Source organism: Bos indicus x Bos taurus, chromosome 11 (assembly GCF_003369695.1).
Source record: "Bos indicus x Bos taurus breed Angus x Brahman F1 hybrid chromosome 11, Bos_hybrid_MaternalHap_v2.0, whole genome shotgun sequence".
In the NCBI taxonomy this organism is placed as follows: domain Eukaryota; kingdom Metazoa; phylum Chordata; class Mammalia; order Artiodactyla; family Bovidae; genus Bos; species Bos indicus x Bos taurus.
Genome location: NC_040086.1, coordinates 95,597,979 through 95,614,557, shown reverse-complemented (window position 1 = coordinate 95,614,557; position 16,579 = coordinate 95,597,979). Strand labels below are relative to the sequence as shown.

Below are 16,579 nucleotides of genomic sequence, written 5' to 3'. Positions count from 1 at the left end.
ATACATTGTGAGTTAGTGCTGATAATTCCAATTCAAATTTAAGAATTTCTACTTAATTTTTTTGATTTTATGTTTATGTATCTTTTCTCTTGCTGAAAACCTTGGTTCCAGAATTGAAATATGAATGTAATTAGTAACATTATGATTAGTGAGAACATTTTAAGAATTTTTTAAATCTTTTTAATACATTCCACTAGGAAATACAGTCATGTTGCTCTGTGATAAAGTTACTTAAAATAACTCGTCTCTTTGTAGTTTAACTACCAACTAAATACTATGCTTAGGTTCATGTATTTCATTTTGCTTTATTTTTTGAGATTGCATTTTCCTTTATTAATTACAGAAAACATTTATGTGGTTCCAAAGTTAAATACATAAAAGAAGAGAAATCTAGCTTCAATCTTTATCTTCTACTCTTTTAGTCATTTTAAAAAAGATTTTGGCTCTCCTGTCCACTTACAACTAGATATAAACATATTCACATTCGTATCCCCTTTTTTAAAATTAAAGATAGCATAATACACCCTATTTTATGCAACACATTTTTCAGTTAACAACGTATCCTGAGAATTACTCTGGATGTGGAGCAATCTATGGAGATAGGTTTCATGATGTGGATGTATTATAGTTTAGCCATGAAGGCCCTTGTGGAAGGATATTTGATAGTTTTCAGTCTTTTGTCGGAGAAGGCAATGGCACCCCACTCCAGTACTCTTGCCTGGAAACTCCCATGGATGGAGGAGCCTGGTAGGCTGCAGTACATGGGGTCACTAAGTGTCAGACACGACTGAGCGACTTCACTTTCACTTTTCACTTTCATGCATTGGAGAAGGAAATGGCAACCCACTCCAGAATCCCAAGGACGGGGGAGCCTGTTGGGCTGCCGTCTATGGGTTCGCACAGAGTCGGACACTACTGAAGCGACTTAGCAGCAGCAGCAGCAGCAGGCTTTTGCTGTTGCAGATGGCACTGCAGTGAAAAGCCTCCCACATATGAGTTTTGTTTTATTGCTAGTATCCCTAGGATCAGATCCTGAAAGTGATATTGCTGGGTCAAGAGGTAAATATATGGTTTTCTTGGACATTCCCACGTTCCCCCTTCGTTGAGAATTTACTCTTTTGCATTCCCTCTAGTAATAGTGTCTATTTCCTCATAGCCTTAACATTTTTTATTTTTGCCAATCTGATAGAAGTGCAGTGGTATCAGTGTGTAGTTTTAATTTGCATATCTCTTATTGTGAATGTGGTTGCACATCTTTCCATTTGGTTAAGAGTTATTTGAGTTTCTTCTTCTGTGGATATTATATATTGTACATTTTTCTATAGGGTTGTTGATCAATGTCTTCTCTACTTTGAGACTCTTTATATAATTAGGAAGTTTTTATTTTTATAGCATCAGATTTATCCATTTTCTTATTCTGAAGTTTATAACTCATATTTTTAAAAAAACTCATTAGCTGGCTCTGGGTTGGGTGGGGGAGGAAAATGTGGAAACAAGACCAGTTTGAAGATGGTGGTAATAATCCAGCTTCCATAGCCATAGGTGGTTCTGGATATCTTCTAAAGTTTCTCTTGATGGATAAAGTGTGGAAGAGAAAAGTGGAATGACACTTAAGTTTTTTGCCTGGCAGAACAGAATTGACATTAACTGAGAAGATGATTGTGGAAGGGGCAGGTTAGTGGAAAGATCAAGAGGTTGGTTATATAAGGACATGAAAAGTTTGAGATGCCATCAGGCAACCAGGTAGAGGAGTGAAATAGAAAGTTGAATATGCAAGTCTGTAATTTTAATGAGTATTTAGGAATAATCATTTAGAAGTTATCAGCGTACAAGGGTATTTATATAAGTTTTCCCTATTTATTTTTTTATTGAGGTATGCTTACATACATTGAAATGTACAAGTGTTAAATGTTTGATGATTTTTGCCAACATACACACCCGGGTAACTAACATTCCAGTCAAGTATGTAGCATTTCTGTAACCCAGAAAGTTCCCTCGCGCTTTCTAGTTAATCCACTGCCCAAAGGCAATTACTATTCCAATTTATATCACCACAGTTTAGTTTTTACTTTTGTAAAATGGTGTTTCTTCAATTTCAGTCTGAATTTGGCAATAAGGAGTTCATGATCCAAGCCACAGTCAGCTCCTGGTCTTGTTTTTGCTGACTGTATAGAGCTTCTCCATCTGTTTTTGCTGACTGTATAGAGCTGCAAAGAATATAATCAGTCTGATTTCAGTGTCGACCATCTGGTGATGCCCCATGTGTAGAGTCTTCTCCTGTGTTGTTGGAAGAGGGTGTTTGCTATGACCAGTGCATTCTTTTGGCAGAACTCTATTAGCCTTTGCCCTGCTTCATTCTGTACTCCAAGGCCAAATTTGCCTGTTACTCCAGGTATTTCTTGACTTCCTACTTTTGCATTCCAATCCCCTATAATGAAAAGGACATCTTTTTTGGGTGTTAGCTCAAGAAGGTCTTGTAGGTCTTCATAGAACAGTTCAACTTCAGCTTCTTCAGCATTGCTGGTCGGGACATAGGCTTGGTTTACCATGATATTGAACATGGAACAACAGACTGGTTCCAAATAGGAAAAGGAGTACGTTGAGGCTGTATATTGTCACCCTGCTCATTTAACTTATGTGCAGAGTACATCATGAGAAATGCTGGGCTGGAGGAAGCACAAGCTGGAATCAACATTGTCGGGAGAAATGTCAATAACCTCAGATGTGCAGATGACACCACCCTTATGGCAGAAAGTGAAGAAGAACTAAAGAGCCTCTTGATGAAAGCAAAAGAACAGAGTGAAAAAGTTGGCTTAAAGCTCAGCATTCAGAAAACGAAGATCATGGCATCTGGTCCCATCACTTCATGGCAAATAGATGGGGCAACAGTGGAAACAGTGGCTGACTTAATTTTTCTGGACTCCAAAATCACTGCAGATGGTGATTTCAGCCATGAAATTGAAAGACGCTTACTGCTTGGAAGGAAAGTTATGACCAACCTAGACAACAAATTAAAAAGCAGAGATGTTACTTTGCCAACAAAGGTCCGTCTAGTCAAGGCTATGGTTTTTCCAGTGGTCACGTATGGATGTGAGAATTGGACTATAAAGAAAGCTGAGCGCCGAAGAATTGATGCTTTTGAACAGTGGCGTTGGAGAAGACTCTTGAGAGTCTCTTGGACTGTGAAGAGATCCAACCAGTCCATCTTAAGGGAGATCAGTCCTGGGTGTTCATTGGAAGGACTGATGTTGAAGCTGAAATTCCAATACTTTGGCTACCTGATGTGAAGAGCTGATCTCATTTGAAAAGATCCTGATGCTGGGAAAGATTGAGGGCAGGAGGAGAAGGGGATGATAGAGGATGAGATGGTTGGATGGCATCACCGACTCGATGGACATGGGTTTGGGTGGACTCGGGGAGTTGGTGATGGACAGGGAGGCCTGGCGTGCTGTGGTTCACAGGGTCGCAAAGAGTTGGACACGACTGAGCAACTGAATGGAACTGAAAATTGTGTTTACCTACGTATTTTATCTTTTTGGCTGTGGTGCACCACTTGTGGGATCTTCATACTATAGCCAGGGATCAAACCTGGGCCTCTGGCAGTGAAATCCAGGAATCACTAATCCAGATTCTGGAATATATAAGTACATTAATCAACAGATTAAAATCTATTAATTATACATTAATAGCAATAGATTAAAATACACACTTAAGAACATTTTAGATTGCTACTAAAGTGGTATTTTAAATATTGGAAGTGCTGTTCTACCTGTAATCAATCAACAAGTTTATTGCTGTACTTTGGAAAGGAATGATCCTTTATCAAGCACCTATTTCTTCTTGTTCAGTCACTAAGTCATGTCTGACTCTTTGCAACCCCATCAACCGCATCACACCAGGCTTCCCTGTCTTTCACTGTCTCCCGTAGTTTGCTCAAACTCATGTCTATTGAGTTGGTGCAGCCATCCAACCGTCTCATCCTCTGTCACCCTCTTCTCCTGCCCTCAGTCTTTCCCAGCACCAACGTCTTAGCATCAGGTGGACAAAGTATTGGAAAAGCAAAAACAAAAAACCTACTGGGTGCTAGGAACAATGCCAGGTGTCTTCTTATCTTGTCCCCACAGTGATCCTAAGAGATAAGTTACCAATAGCTCCAGAAGAAACTGTGAGTTTATCAAAGTTGTGACTTATCAAAGTCACTGTACTGTTATCAGTAGAGTTAAGTGTGAAGTGGTAACGTATTAACTCTTCCATTCTCTGACTAATTCCCAGTTGGACTTCTCTCCTCAACCTATGACACTTTCCCCCTTCCTCCTTTGGTTCCTACATCATGGAGAAAAGGATCTAATTCTTTTTTAAAAGGTGGCATTTCTGGAGAAGGAAATGGAAATCCACTTCAGTATTCTTGCCTGGAAAATCCAATGGATGGAGGAACACAGTGGGCTACAGTCCATGGGGTCACAAGAGTTGGACACAACTTAGCAACTAAACGACCACCACCACCTAACTCCTTACCACAGACTGAACACATGTGTACAGTAATTTCCATGCTCAGGTATTCAGTCAGCACAGTGCTCGGTGAGATCCTAGTTTGGTAATCGTAATTACAGATAGTTGATCTGGATGATTCAGTCTTAGGACTGTATCATGCAGGTGTTATCCTTGTACAGGTCTGTGTTTAGTTACATACTTCCTCGTCCATTCTGCCCTGGCCTTTGGGAGGTCCATCTGCCTTCTCCCTTTCCCTTTCCATTGTTCTGCTGACCCGGGAGGCTGGATTTGGAGGTTCACTCTCTGGACATATCAGATTGTATGCATGCATATCATAATCATAGTAGCCTTCTTGTTGATTCAGGTCACTAAATGCATGAGGTTTTCAGAAATGTATGCTACTATTAAATAATTTTCTGGGCCCAAGAAGCTAGCATACTATTCATTCACACACAAAAAATACGTCACTTTGCTATCTAATCCACATTCTGAATTTGTAAGTACATGTAATCAACAGATTAATATCTGTTAATTATACATTCATAGCAACAGGTCCTTTTCTCCTTGTTTGCCACATAAATCTATAGGGACTCTTCTGATAAAGTTGTCCCACTAATTTGTTGAAAATAACTTGTTACCTTTTTAAAAAGTTCTAAGTGACTATTTCAGAATTATGTTTAATCTCAGTTCTGGTTGGTTGTGCTCAAGAATGGAATGGATTGAATTTAGTTATTGCATATTTTAAGATTGATTCATTTGAAACTTTAAGTATGGAAAATTTCGAACATCACAAAAATAAAAAGTACAGTGAACCCCCATGTACTTATCATCCAGCTATCACCTTAAATGACATTCAGATTAATATAGAGAATTAAATGATCTTTGAGAGGGTATGGAACTAACTTGTCTTGGTTCACTAATGAGTAAGTGCTGAAGATTTTGATTTAATAACTTAATCTGAATTCCTTCAATCATTATTTTATTCATTGATTCATGCAGTGAAATTTATTGAAGGTCTACTGTGTTCATTAGTGCCTAATGGCTAAGAGCCTTGGTGGGGTGCAAATCTTAGCCCTGCTCCTTACAGGCTGTGTGACCAGGGGCTAATCAAACTATTCTATGCTTCAGTTTCCACACTGACACAATTGAGATAATGCTAGTGTCTACCTCATAAGTTTGTTATGAGGTTTAGATGAGATAAATTGGCTTCCTCAATGTATGTTAATTACTGTTATTATAAATACTCTTCCTCCTTTTCCTTTTCCACTTCTTCATCTTTGTCATCCACATTATGTGCTAGGTACACATTGGGAACCATGAGAGGGTTAAGTTGTGAACCATGTCCTTGAAAAACCAGAACTTCAGAATTAGAGGGAGGAGAGTCCTTTAGGATTATCTGGTTTGACAAGTCCAGAGAGGTTTAGTGAATAGTCCAGAATCACACATCTGTTAGTGGCAAAGCCGGCCAAAGCTTAGATCTCGCAGCTGTGAAATGCTCTTCTTATAGGATAGCCCTTCTGTTGATTTATCTGACCTCTGCCCCTTTCCTTAAACCCTCGTCTTTCTAAATTGACAAACATGACCTACATGTATATTTCAGTGTTCTGCTGGTTTAGTGCACAGACATAACAGTATATGTTAGGCCTGTTGCACATATCAGACCTGAACATGTCCTTGGATACTCCTGCTTAAGGTTCCAAGGAAGACTTTAGGGAAGGTAGACACAGGCCGTCTCTCTCTGTTGTAATCACAAAGATGTTTTTATCTTCCTCTTGTATCACAGCCCAGGAGTTAAAGTCACTGTTTGAAAAAAAGTCCCTCAAAGAGAAACCTCCAAATTCTGGGAAGCAGTCTATATTATCTGTACGCCTGGAGCAGTGCCCCTTGCAGCTGAATAATCCCTTTAACGAGTACTCCAAATTTGATGGCAAGGTAAGTAAACTGGAACGCATCCCTTCAGGTAACGCCTCGACTGAATGGAGTTACTGTTGTTATTGTCATTCTTATTTTTATCAGATTTAAATTTAAGTAGGTTTCAAAAGGGAATCAGAATAAACAAAGGATGTCTCTCACATTTTCAAAGACTGAGGGTGTGAAAAGGTCTGGATATGGGCTTAACTGTGGTTTCCACAGTAATATGTTTGGGAGGATGAAAACAGAAACAGTCCTGAGATAGGAATGTGTGTGTTCCTGTTTTATGTCCTAAGGTTTGGGTTAGTCGGGTTGTGATTAATTAAGGTCTAACTGTGGGGAAAGCCTTGAAAATGGTTCTGGGAGGCAGTTTGCATTGTCTTGTATGAGTCTTGATTATAACTCCACAAATTGTGGACGTTAGAGCTTCTCTTCAGAATTCTAGGACGTTGCTTTGCATTTCAGTATTTTATTGAATCTCGTTTGACTCTTGCTGTGCAGGATGACTTAATTTTTTCCTGTCCTGACAATTTACAGTTTGTAAAATTAAAGTGTGTTTATTTTCCTTTTAGAAAAAGGACCACTGTTTTAAGTGGAGTATAGCTCTATGTGAGCACCCTCTCTCCTGCATTCCCACATTCTGTGTCTCTGTCCCAAACTGAGCTGGGCTTCTTTCAGAACTGTAGCAGTCGATTGTTTTATTTATTGCCATTATGTTTGCTGTCTGTCAGTGGCGTGGGGGTGCTGAATGATAGCTTGTTGCCTGGAGGGATTGTGTACAATCTGTCTTATTTCAGCACAGTTGCAATTAATAAACATAGAACTCTTTGCTTATGTTTGCACTTTTCATATTCAAGTCCTGGTTATATGCTGGTTCTTTCAGTTGTCATCTTTGAGCATGGTGATGTTCTTTACTTTGAAACACTTTCATCTCATACAATTCAGCATGGTTTCACTGGTTTTTTGTTTAGTATCTAAGTCATGTCCAACCCTTTGCCACCCAATGGACTGTGGCCCCCCAGGCTCCTCTGCCAATGGGATTTCCCAAGCAAGAATACCCAACAACAGCTGGGTTGTCATTTCCTTAAGTAAGCATATATGGCCGTTGGCACATGAGGTCATTGATACTGGCAGAGAAGAACAGAAACTAAAAACAAAATGCATAAGTAACATAAAATCCTAATTTGCTCAGGAATTTTCCCCCTAAAACATCAGAAAGCACTTTTAGTAAGTTAGAGATTGTATCCTGTGAAGAGCTGCTCTTCAGTCTGCCCCTGCCCCCATCTCCTGCTGCTGCTTGTGGAATACAGCAGAGAGAAGGGTCCCCTAGGGAACGGGAATGTCAGCCTCTGGAAACAAGTGAGTTGGGCTTAAGGGGACTTTTTTTTGGAAATACTGCAGTTGATTCATTTGGAAATGTGAGACGTTATTATTGGGATTAGATTACATGGCTGGAATTTATTTGTTTCCTATCATCTCATTGTTTGAGGATGCAGTGAATTCTGGAGTAATTAATATGTGGTAATGCTTTGCCAACAAAATAGCACAGACCTTTTAAAATACCATATTCTAGAATTTTGATTATGCTATTAGAGTCTCCTATAAATTACTTACACTTGGAATTGTTTGAAGGTTGTGAACTCTGTGTGTTATATATACCTAATTTCTGAAGTGCCAGGAAGGAATTGAAAACTAAACCATTTCCTCAGTCACAAAGGAATTATTTTTACTAGATGTGTGTTTACACTTACAACTCATGATGTTTTTTGTCATATCAAATGTATTTGTAATCAGCAAAGGGTGTGAGCATGGCCCAATCACCATTGTACAATTGATTAAGAAAGATTTATATATCGATAAGTCTTTCTTGTGATACAATGCTATTTTTTTATTATCCTACATATTACAATTGCTAAAACACAATTAAACCCTTGTTCTCATCTATTATTTAATATTGATGCATTTGGCAGATGTGTAATGAAAGTGGCTAATATTTGAAGGATATTGTACTGTACATATTAAATTAGTCTTTCTTTTATCTTTGTGAAATGCATCAATATGATATTCAGTGACATCTCAATGATTAATAGAGAATTATACTTGAGTCAAGCCTTTTCGTAACCTAGAAATTAAAATGACTATTCAAATAACACCTCAAAATGATGAAATTAGCATTTTGTGATTGCATAATAATGGGATTGTAGTAGTTATAACAGCACCATGGCTGCCTCTAGAGTTAAGATCATGTCAACCCCTTGATAATAAAGCCTTTCTGTGAGAGTCGACTTTAATAATTTCCAGATTGATTCTTCCCATAAATCATTTGACGTTCAGCACTAAATTTTTGTTACTGTTGTAACTTAAAATTATTTTATTTTTATTCAGCTCATATTTAAGAAGTGAAATGAGTGTCCTGTTTTAATGATTCACCATCTTGTCATCACTCCCTGTTTTTGCTTCAAATGTAAGAGTTTTTCATGTATTTTGATAGTTCCTTCTTTTTTTGCAAAGGTTTGTTAAAGCCACTAAAATATGTACAGTTTTAACCCCCCTTACAAATATTCACAATGCTTTTCTTGGGAATAACTTTTGCCTTATTTACATAATTAACTGAGTTGCTTAGGTCTCTTGGGCAAATGGTACATAATTGGGGAGAGAAAGGGCCAGGAAAGAGTTTGGGGTCTAATTAAATATGCTAAAAAACTACTTAATTATGTATTTCCTCAAGAGACTAACTGCTGTGAAATCCTCTTTATGATTAAACTAGCCTTGGATTTGAAAAAAAGAATTTTGTTTTTGGTATGGCCTTACAGTTACATCAGAGTTAAGCAAGCATCCTTAAGAGTTTGTGCAAGCTGAATTGTTGTTGGTTTTAGTGCTTCCAAGGGTAAGCATCTCTTAGCTACTGTGCTGAATTAAAGTGAATACTTTCAAATTGTTTCTGGTTCCTGTAGCTGGTAAATAATTTTATTTTTTTAAAATTGTGGTTGGTTGATAACTTCTTGAAGATATACAGTTGAGAGGGAAGGCCATAGGCTTTATGGTAATTTTGAAGGGCTTTTTGATCAGGTTTATTACTGATTTTGGCTTCCCTTGTAGCTCAGTTAGTAAAGAATGTGCCTGCACTGCAGGAGACCTGGGTTCAGTCCTTGGGTTGGGAAGATCCCCTGGAAAAGGAAATGGCAAATCACTTCAGTATTCTTGCCTGGACAGAGAAGCCTGGTGGATTATAGTCCATGGGGTTGCAAAGAGTCGGACATGACTTAGCGATTAAACCACTACCATTACTGTGTTTGTATTATTTTTTTTGGCAAATTGGCAGGGCTATCATGACCTGTTTTAGATTCGTAGGTTATTAATAACCCTGTTTACTGACGAAAACAGACCAAGACAGATTGCAAGTGGTTTTAAGGAATGCTTAGCTGGACAAGGCAAAACCAGGCTCAGCCATCTGCCTCAAGTCTTTGGGCTTGTTAAAAACAGAACCTCTGATTAATGAACAAAACCAACCTCTGTTTTAGAGGTGAGATAATAGGAACATTTTTGTGCTGATCCTTGTGATCTCCCTGAATGTGGGAAATGTTGGGTGTGACCGGGAGTTGCTCTGAGGCAATGAAGGCGTGATAGGCAGTGAACATTCAGCACTGATTTCAGTATTCCTAAATATGTGGGTTTCTGCCCTGTCTCTCCACCTTTTAAAAAAAATGGAGTCTTATTTTAAAAAGTATCTTTTCATTCCATGCCTTACCACTTAGTTGAGAAGCCTTAGCTAGTACATTGACATCACTGTTTTGTTTAAACTGTATTTACAAATATTATCATCATCAATAGACCTCCAGAAGTTCAGATATGCACCTCCTGTCAAGACTGTTACTAACAAAGAAATACTGATTATCAGCTGTGTGACCGTAGTCAGGTTTTTCATCTCACTGAACCTCAGACGTAGGAAAAGAAAGTGAGTTCCTTCCTCACAATCCTGATGAATCCATCAAATAGGATAAAACCCCCAGCACAGGAAGAGGCAGTATAATTTAGTTGGGAAGCAGATCTATTTTGAAGTAAGATTTGAGTTTGAATCCTGACTCTATCACTTAATGGTGTGACGTCAGGCTGGTTACTTAACCTCGTGAAGCTGCAGTCCTTGTACGTGGAATGAGGTGGTGGTGGCGTGTCTCTCTCTGGAGGATTGAGACAGCATGCTGGAAGCACCCAGCAAACACCTCACTTCTGCCCCCCCTCTCTCTGTAAAGTAAAGGGTGCGGGCCAGTCCTGCTTTCTTTGCTTTAGATTGTTGACAGGATAGAGTGAGAGGAAATGTGCTCTTCAAGCCTGGAGTTTAGCATGGTTAAACAAGATTCACAGCAGACTGGGTGACGGTGGTCTGCTTGTAGAAGTCCAGGGAATCAGTCCAGTGGGGTTTTGACCTTTAACGTGAAATAGGAAGATTAAGACAAGTAATTACTTTCTTTTTTTTTTTTTTCCTTTCTGCAATGGCTATTTTCTAAACATCAGGTGAGAAGGTAGTGTGATGTCAGTATTGCTTGGCAGTTTACTAAAACATTAAATATCTTACTTATTTGACTTAGCGAAATTACACTCTGAGTATGAGGAGGATGTTTGCCTTGACAGGTACTTTAAAAAGCAGAACCAGTTCTGATTCATATAAACAACTGTGACTTTGATTGTGTTAACTTATTAGAAAGTAACCGTTTCTCTGTTAGAAACTGTTTTAACAGGGAAGCTGCAGAGAGCATGGGGGAAGGGATAATTCATGAGTGCTAATTGCTTGGCTGTTAATTTTCATAAGTGTTGATAGAAGCAGTTCCTTAAATTAAACTTTGTTTAAAATGTATCAGGGGAAATATTCCACAATGTCGAGCCTGAAGTGAAAATTAATATGAATGCTGTGGCAATTAACACATACTGGTTAATAGCTTTTAGCAGCATTTTGGGATGATAGTCCTTAAATACATTTTTGCATGCTGCTCTTGTTTCAGCATTGTTCCAGTCTATGTCTGGATAATTATGAACAAATGTTTTCTACAATCATTGGCATTAAGTAGCTCTCTTCACAGAAAAGTCATTTAAAACTTTGCAGAAAGTGCGAAGGGACTGAAAACTGTTGCAGACAAAAGGCCAGCGAATCGCCGTCTTGGAAAGGCAAATTGCCTTTCTGAGGAAAATGCTCCTTCTCTGTTACCCTGGAAACAGCCCCCTCTTATATGGTAAGCTACTTTAGCTTCAGGATCTCTTTCCAAAAAATGATAACCTGGACTTCCAAGTGCTGATTATGTTTCTGGACAGCAGCTTTTGCTTATTGCTGCCTGAGCTGAGACATGGCCTTGAGCCTAAGGGCCTTCTGCCCTTTGACCTTGCTTCTTTCTTCTGACCAACCTCCCTCCCCACTAAAGTTAGCCAGCCACCCCGTCCTCCCCACCAGAGGAGGTGGCTGAGAATGGAGTTGGCTCTGTCGATCTCATTTCCCTCCTTCCTTTCAATAAGAGTGCTTCGGGGGTTCACTTGGCTTAGTGCCTATTACGAGGCAGATCTCAAGAGAGAGAGACAGACAATCTGAGGTAACTCTGTTGTTTGAATTAGGAGCTATTTGTCTCTCTCTTCCATTGGCTTCATGAAACATACCTTTTTAAATAAGGGAGAGTAAAGCCCCAACATTTGGCAACTTCTCCCTGTGGTTGTATTTTGCTAGCCTTCCTTTTCATAGACCAGTTTTTATTGGTCTGTTCTATTTCTAAAGCAAGATTTATTAGATATTTACTACTTATTCACACACCGTGGTATACCAAGAAAAGGACCAAATTCATTAATTTAAAAATATCTTTTCCTGCGATTATTTCCCCCTGCAGTTGTACGAATGCAGTGCTCTTCCTGTGGCTCAGCCTTACCTGGAAATCTCCAGCGGAGGCTTTGGGATTTTTGTCTGGGTGGTGTTCACAATGAATTAAATAAGAATCTTATAACAAAAGACAGTGTTTTCAGGATCCTCTTCTGCAGTTAAATTCTCAAGGCTGAGTTCTTAAAAGTAGCTTATTCCACTCTGAGCTTTCTGTCCCGGCCTCATTTCTGCAGTTTGTTCTGTGTCTCACCAGTCCGGAGGCTTCCTCTAATTTTAGAGCCATCCTCTAGAAATTCCCATCAGAGGTGGAATTCACCATCAACTCAGACTTTTCAAAGGAAGGCAGAATTTTGCAATGATAAGAGCATGTTTGTCAGGCTTGGGTTAGAATTCTCACTTGGCTATTTACTTGCTGTGCGATCCTGGGCAGACCGCTTTACCTTCTTTAAGCCTGTTTTCATATCTATAAAATAAGTTTCATGATACTTATCAGAAAATGCTGTTGTGAGGATTTAATGAGAATTATAAATGCGTACGTAGTGTATGTGGTCAGTGCTGGAAGATGTATTGGCTTCCTTTGACCACATTGCCGTTTATTTACTTCCTATTTAATGAGAGTCTGCTACATACCAGGCACTGTTAAGTAAAATCTGGATACAGTACTGAGTCAAAACAGACCTGGTTTCTGACTTCATGAAGCTTCCTCTCTTGGCAGGAAGATAGATGTTATATAAATAATCACCAAACTAAGTGCAAAATTGCAGTCATAGTATTGTTTAGTCACTAAATCGTGTCTCTTTTGTGACCCCATGGAATGTAGCCCACCAGGCTCCTCTGTTCATGGGATTTCCCAGGCAAGAATACTGGAATGGGTTGCCATTTCCTTCTCCAGGGGAATCTTTCCGACCCAGGGATCGAACACGCATCTCCTACAATGGTGAGCGGATTCTTTACCCCTGAGCCACCAGGGAAGCCCCACAGTCATAATATCAGTTCAGTTCAGTCTCTCAGTCGTGTCTGACTCTTTGCGACCCCATGAACCCCAGCATGCCAGGCCTCCCTGTCCATCACCAACTCCTGGAGTCCACCCAAACCCATGTCCATTGAGTTGGTGATGCCATCCAATCATCTCATCCTCTGTCATCCCCTTCTCCTCCTGCCCTCAATCTTTCCCAGCATTAGGGTCTTTTCAAATGAGTCAGCTCTTCACATCAGGTGGCCAAAGGATTGGAGTTTCAGCTTCAACATCAGTCCTTTCAATGAACACCCAGGACTGATCTCCTTTAGGATGGGCTGGTTGGATCTCCTTGCAGTCCAGGGGACTCTCAAGAGTCTTCTCCAACACCACAGTTCAAAAGCGTCAATTCTTTTGCACTCAGCTTTCTTTATGGTCCAACTCTCACATCCATACATGACTACTGGAAAAACCATAGCCTTGACTAGATGGTCTTTGGTTGACAAAATAATGTCTCTGCTGCCTCTGCTGCTAAGTTGCTTCAGTCGTGTCCGACTCTTTGCGGCCCCATAGATGGCCGCCCACCAGGCTCCCCCATCCCTGGGATTCTCCAGGCAAGAACATTGGAGTGGGTTGCCATTTCCTTCTCCAGCGCATGAAAGTGAAAAGTGAAAGGGAAGTTAGTCGCTCAGTTGTGTCTGACTCTTAGCGACGCCCTGGACTGCAGCCTACCAGGCTCCTCCGTCCATGGGATTTTCCAGGCAAGAGTACTGGAGTGGGGTGCCATTGCCTTCTCCGACCTTCTCTGCTAGTCACAACTAATTAGTTACCAAGTTCCAGGAGAGATACTGGAGGCTTTAGGAGGGTTTTCATAGGGGCATCTGACCTCGTCTAGGCTGTCAGGGATGGTTATCTCTGTGAAGGTGACTCAACCTGAGAGTTGAAGGCAGAGTAAGAACTAGCTAGGTGAAGGGAGAGGAGAAAGGACTTTCAGAGGATCTGAGGCAAGTGGCGGGGGTGGGGGGTGCGGCTTGGAGATTTGGGAAACTAGAAGGCTGTGTGCTGGAGCCCAGGACTGAGGTATTGTGGTGCAGGGGGAAGCTGCAGGGGCTGGTTCTACCATGTATGGCTGTAGGGGTGTCCTCTGCAGCCTGAGAATATAGGAGAGCCTTGAACCAGTTAAATGAGGAGGGAGAGTCACAAGGTTTGTGTTTTGAAAAGATCCCTGAAGCTCTGATGAAGAGAACACACTGGAGAAGGGTTTGTGAGGCTTGAGAGACCAATCAAGACATTTTTGGCAGTGGTCCAGGTAAGAGAAATGGTAACGTGGGCTTACTTATTGGTGGTGGAGGAGTGGATGACTGCAAGAGGTACTTAGTAGGTAAAAGTGATAGGGCTTGATGATGGGTTGACGATATGTCAGGGAACATAGGAGAAAGGAGTTTCAAGGATGATTTCTTGATCAGATTCTGGCTTGAGGAACTGAATAGATACCATCTCTGAATTAGGAAGCACTGAAAGAGGGCTGCAGATGCTGCAGAAGTTACCGTCGTGAGCTGGTTTGACAACACGTCACAGCCTGTTACCATGTCCTTAAAGACACTACACATATTCTTTTTGGAGGGGATAGGGTATACCCTGCTTGTTAGGCTTATATTGGAGGCATCCGAGACAGGGTCTGGGATGAGCACGGGCTAGGAGCCAGGAGCCTCTTCTCTGTTTCCACTTCACAGCCAGCTTTGGTACTTTGGCTGAGAAATTGCCCTAGAAGTCAGTCACCTTCTCTGAGATAGGGCTGTACTTTCAGATGCCTAATCCAGCTCGTCAGGCCCTTCAGAGGAGAAAATGAGATAATAATTTTAAATGAGGCAGATGTCAGGTGTCCTTTAAGAAAATACATTGATTGTAATTCTTGGAGATTAGGGGAGTAAGAGGTAAAACATGGTCATATTTTTGCTATAATAAGATTACTGTTGTGGTCCTACCCTCTTCCTGGCTAATTAAATACCAGATTAGCAGATGAAATCTGGTTGGAATGAATAGCAAACACTGAGATTGCAGTAAAAGCATGGGAGACAATCTGTTTTATAGGTGTGGTGGGACTGCAGACAGTGGGGTTTTATACTGAGCTTTCTTATTGGGGGCAACTTGCTCTGCGTAATTTGCAGTGTAGAGATTTTCTTGTCGCTCCAAGTGCTAGGCCTTGATTTTATTATGTTGAAGACAACTATCCATAAATATTGAGTGACAGCCTAGGGTCACCCACTTGGGCATGGAATCTAGGTGTTCTAATTCTTAGAGATTTTTATTTTCATTCTTAATGGCATTCATACTTATAAAATGGAAACCTGAGTTCCAGGTTCTCAGGTTTCCTGAGACCATGTGGTGGAAAGAACACAGACACAGAAGATGTTTTAGCCCTGGCCATACTGTGGACTCTGTGACAGGTCACCTCCCATCTCTAACAAAGCCCCAGTTTCTGCATGTTTAGAATGAGGAACTTGGTTTAGATGATCGCTGGATTTCTTTTTGGCTTTAAGGTTCCATAGTTTTGTGATCGGAGAAGGCAATGGCACCCCACTCCAGTACTCCTGCCTGGAAAATCCCATGGATGGAGGAGCCTGGAAGGCTGCAGTCCATGGGGTCACTAAGAGTCAGACACGACTGAGCGACTTCACTTTCACTTTTCACTTTCATACATTGGAGAAGGAAATGGCAACCCACTCCAGTGTTCTTGCCTGGAGAATCCCAGGGACGGGGGAGCCTGATGGGCTGCTGTCTATGGGGTCACACAGAGTCAGACACGACTGAAGTGACTTAGCAGCAGCAGTTTTGTGATTGGAGGTGATTGACATCAGTGATATGTAGAAGGTTATAAATGGAAAAGAAATAAGGAAAACTTGAACTCTTGAATAGTTGACCATCTACATACATGTTGCTACTTTCCTCTTTTAGTTGATCATAACAAAATTGTGGTAGAGGTAGTTTTATCTCCATTTTAGAAATGAATAAACTGAGGCTCAGAAAGGGAAAGTGACTTGCTCAAGGAGACCCCACTAGTATATGGCAAGACTGGTATTTCAGTACCTTATTCCAGTACCACAACTTTCTTTCTTAGAGTCTTTTACAGTCATCTTTGTGGAGGAAACACAGTATTGTTAATATCTGAAATTTTTCAAAATTTAAAAACAAAATAATTTTCCCTTTACCAGTAGACTTGGAATCTGATACACTGGTTTAGCTCTTATCAGTTGTGTCTGTTTGGTGAGTTACTGCATTTTGTAAGCCTCGATTTTCTCACATGTAATAAAGAAATAATGAGATATTGGGGCTGAGGAAGGAGGGAATTGCTTTACACATCAAATCTA

At 40.4% G+C, this 16,579-nt stretch overlaps 1 protein-coding gene across 7 annotated transcripts in view; it reads left to right on the top strand.

The window, feature by feature from the left end:
- Nucleotides 1–16,579, top strand: part of MAPKAP1 (mitogen-activated protein kinase associated protein 1) — a 233,883-nt gene that overhangs the window by 40,091 nt on the left and 177,213 nt on the right. For all 7 annotated transcript variants that reach the window (XM_027556277.1, XM_027556273.1, XM_027556274.1 and 4 more), the window contains one exon: nt 6,275–6,423. In XM_027556277.1, the coding sequence (XP_027412078.1) occupies nt 6,275–6,423 (149 nt within the window). The remainder of the gene's footprint in view (nt 1–6,274; nt 6,424–16,579) is intronic.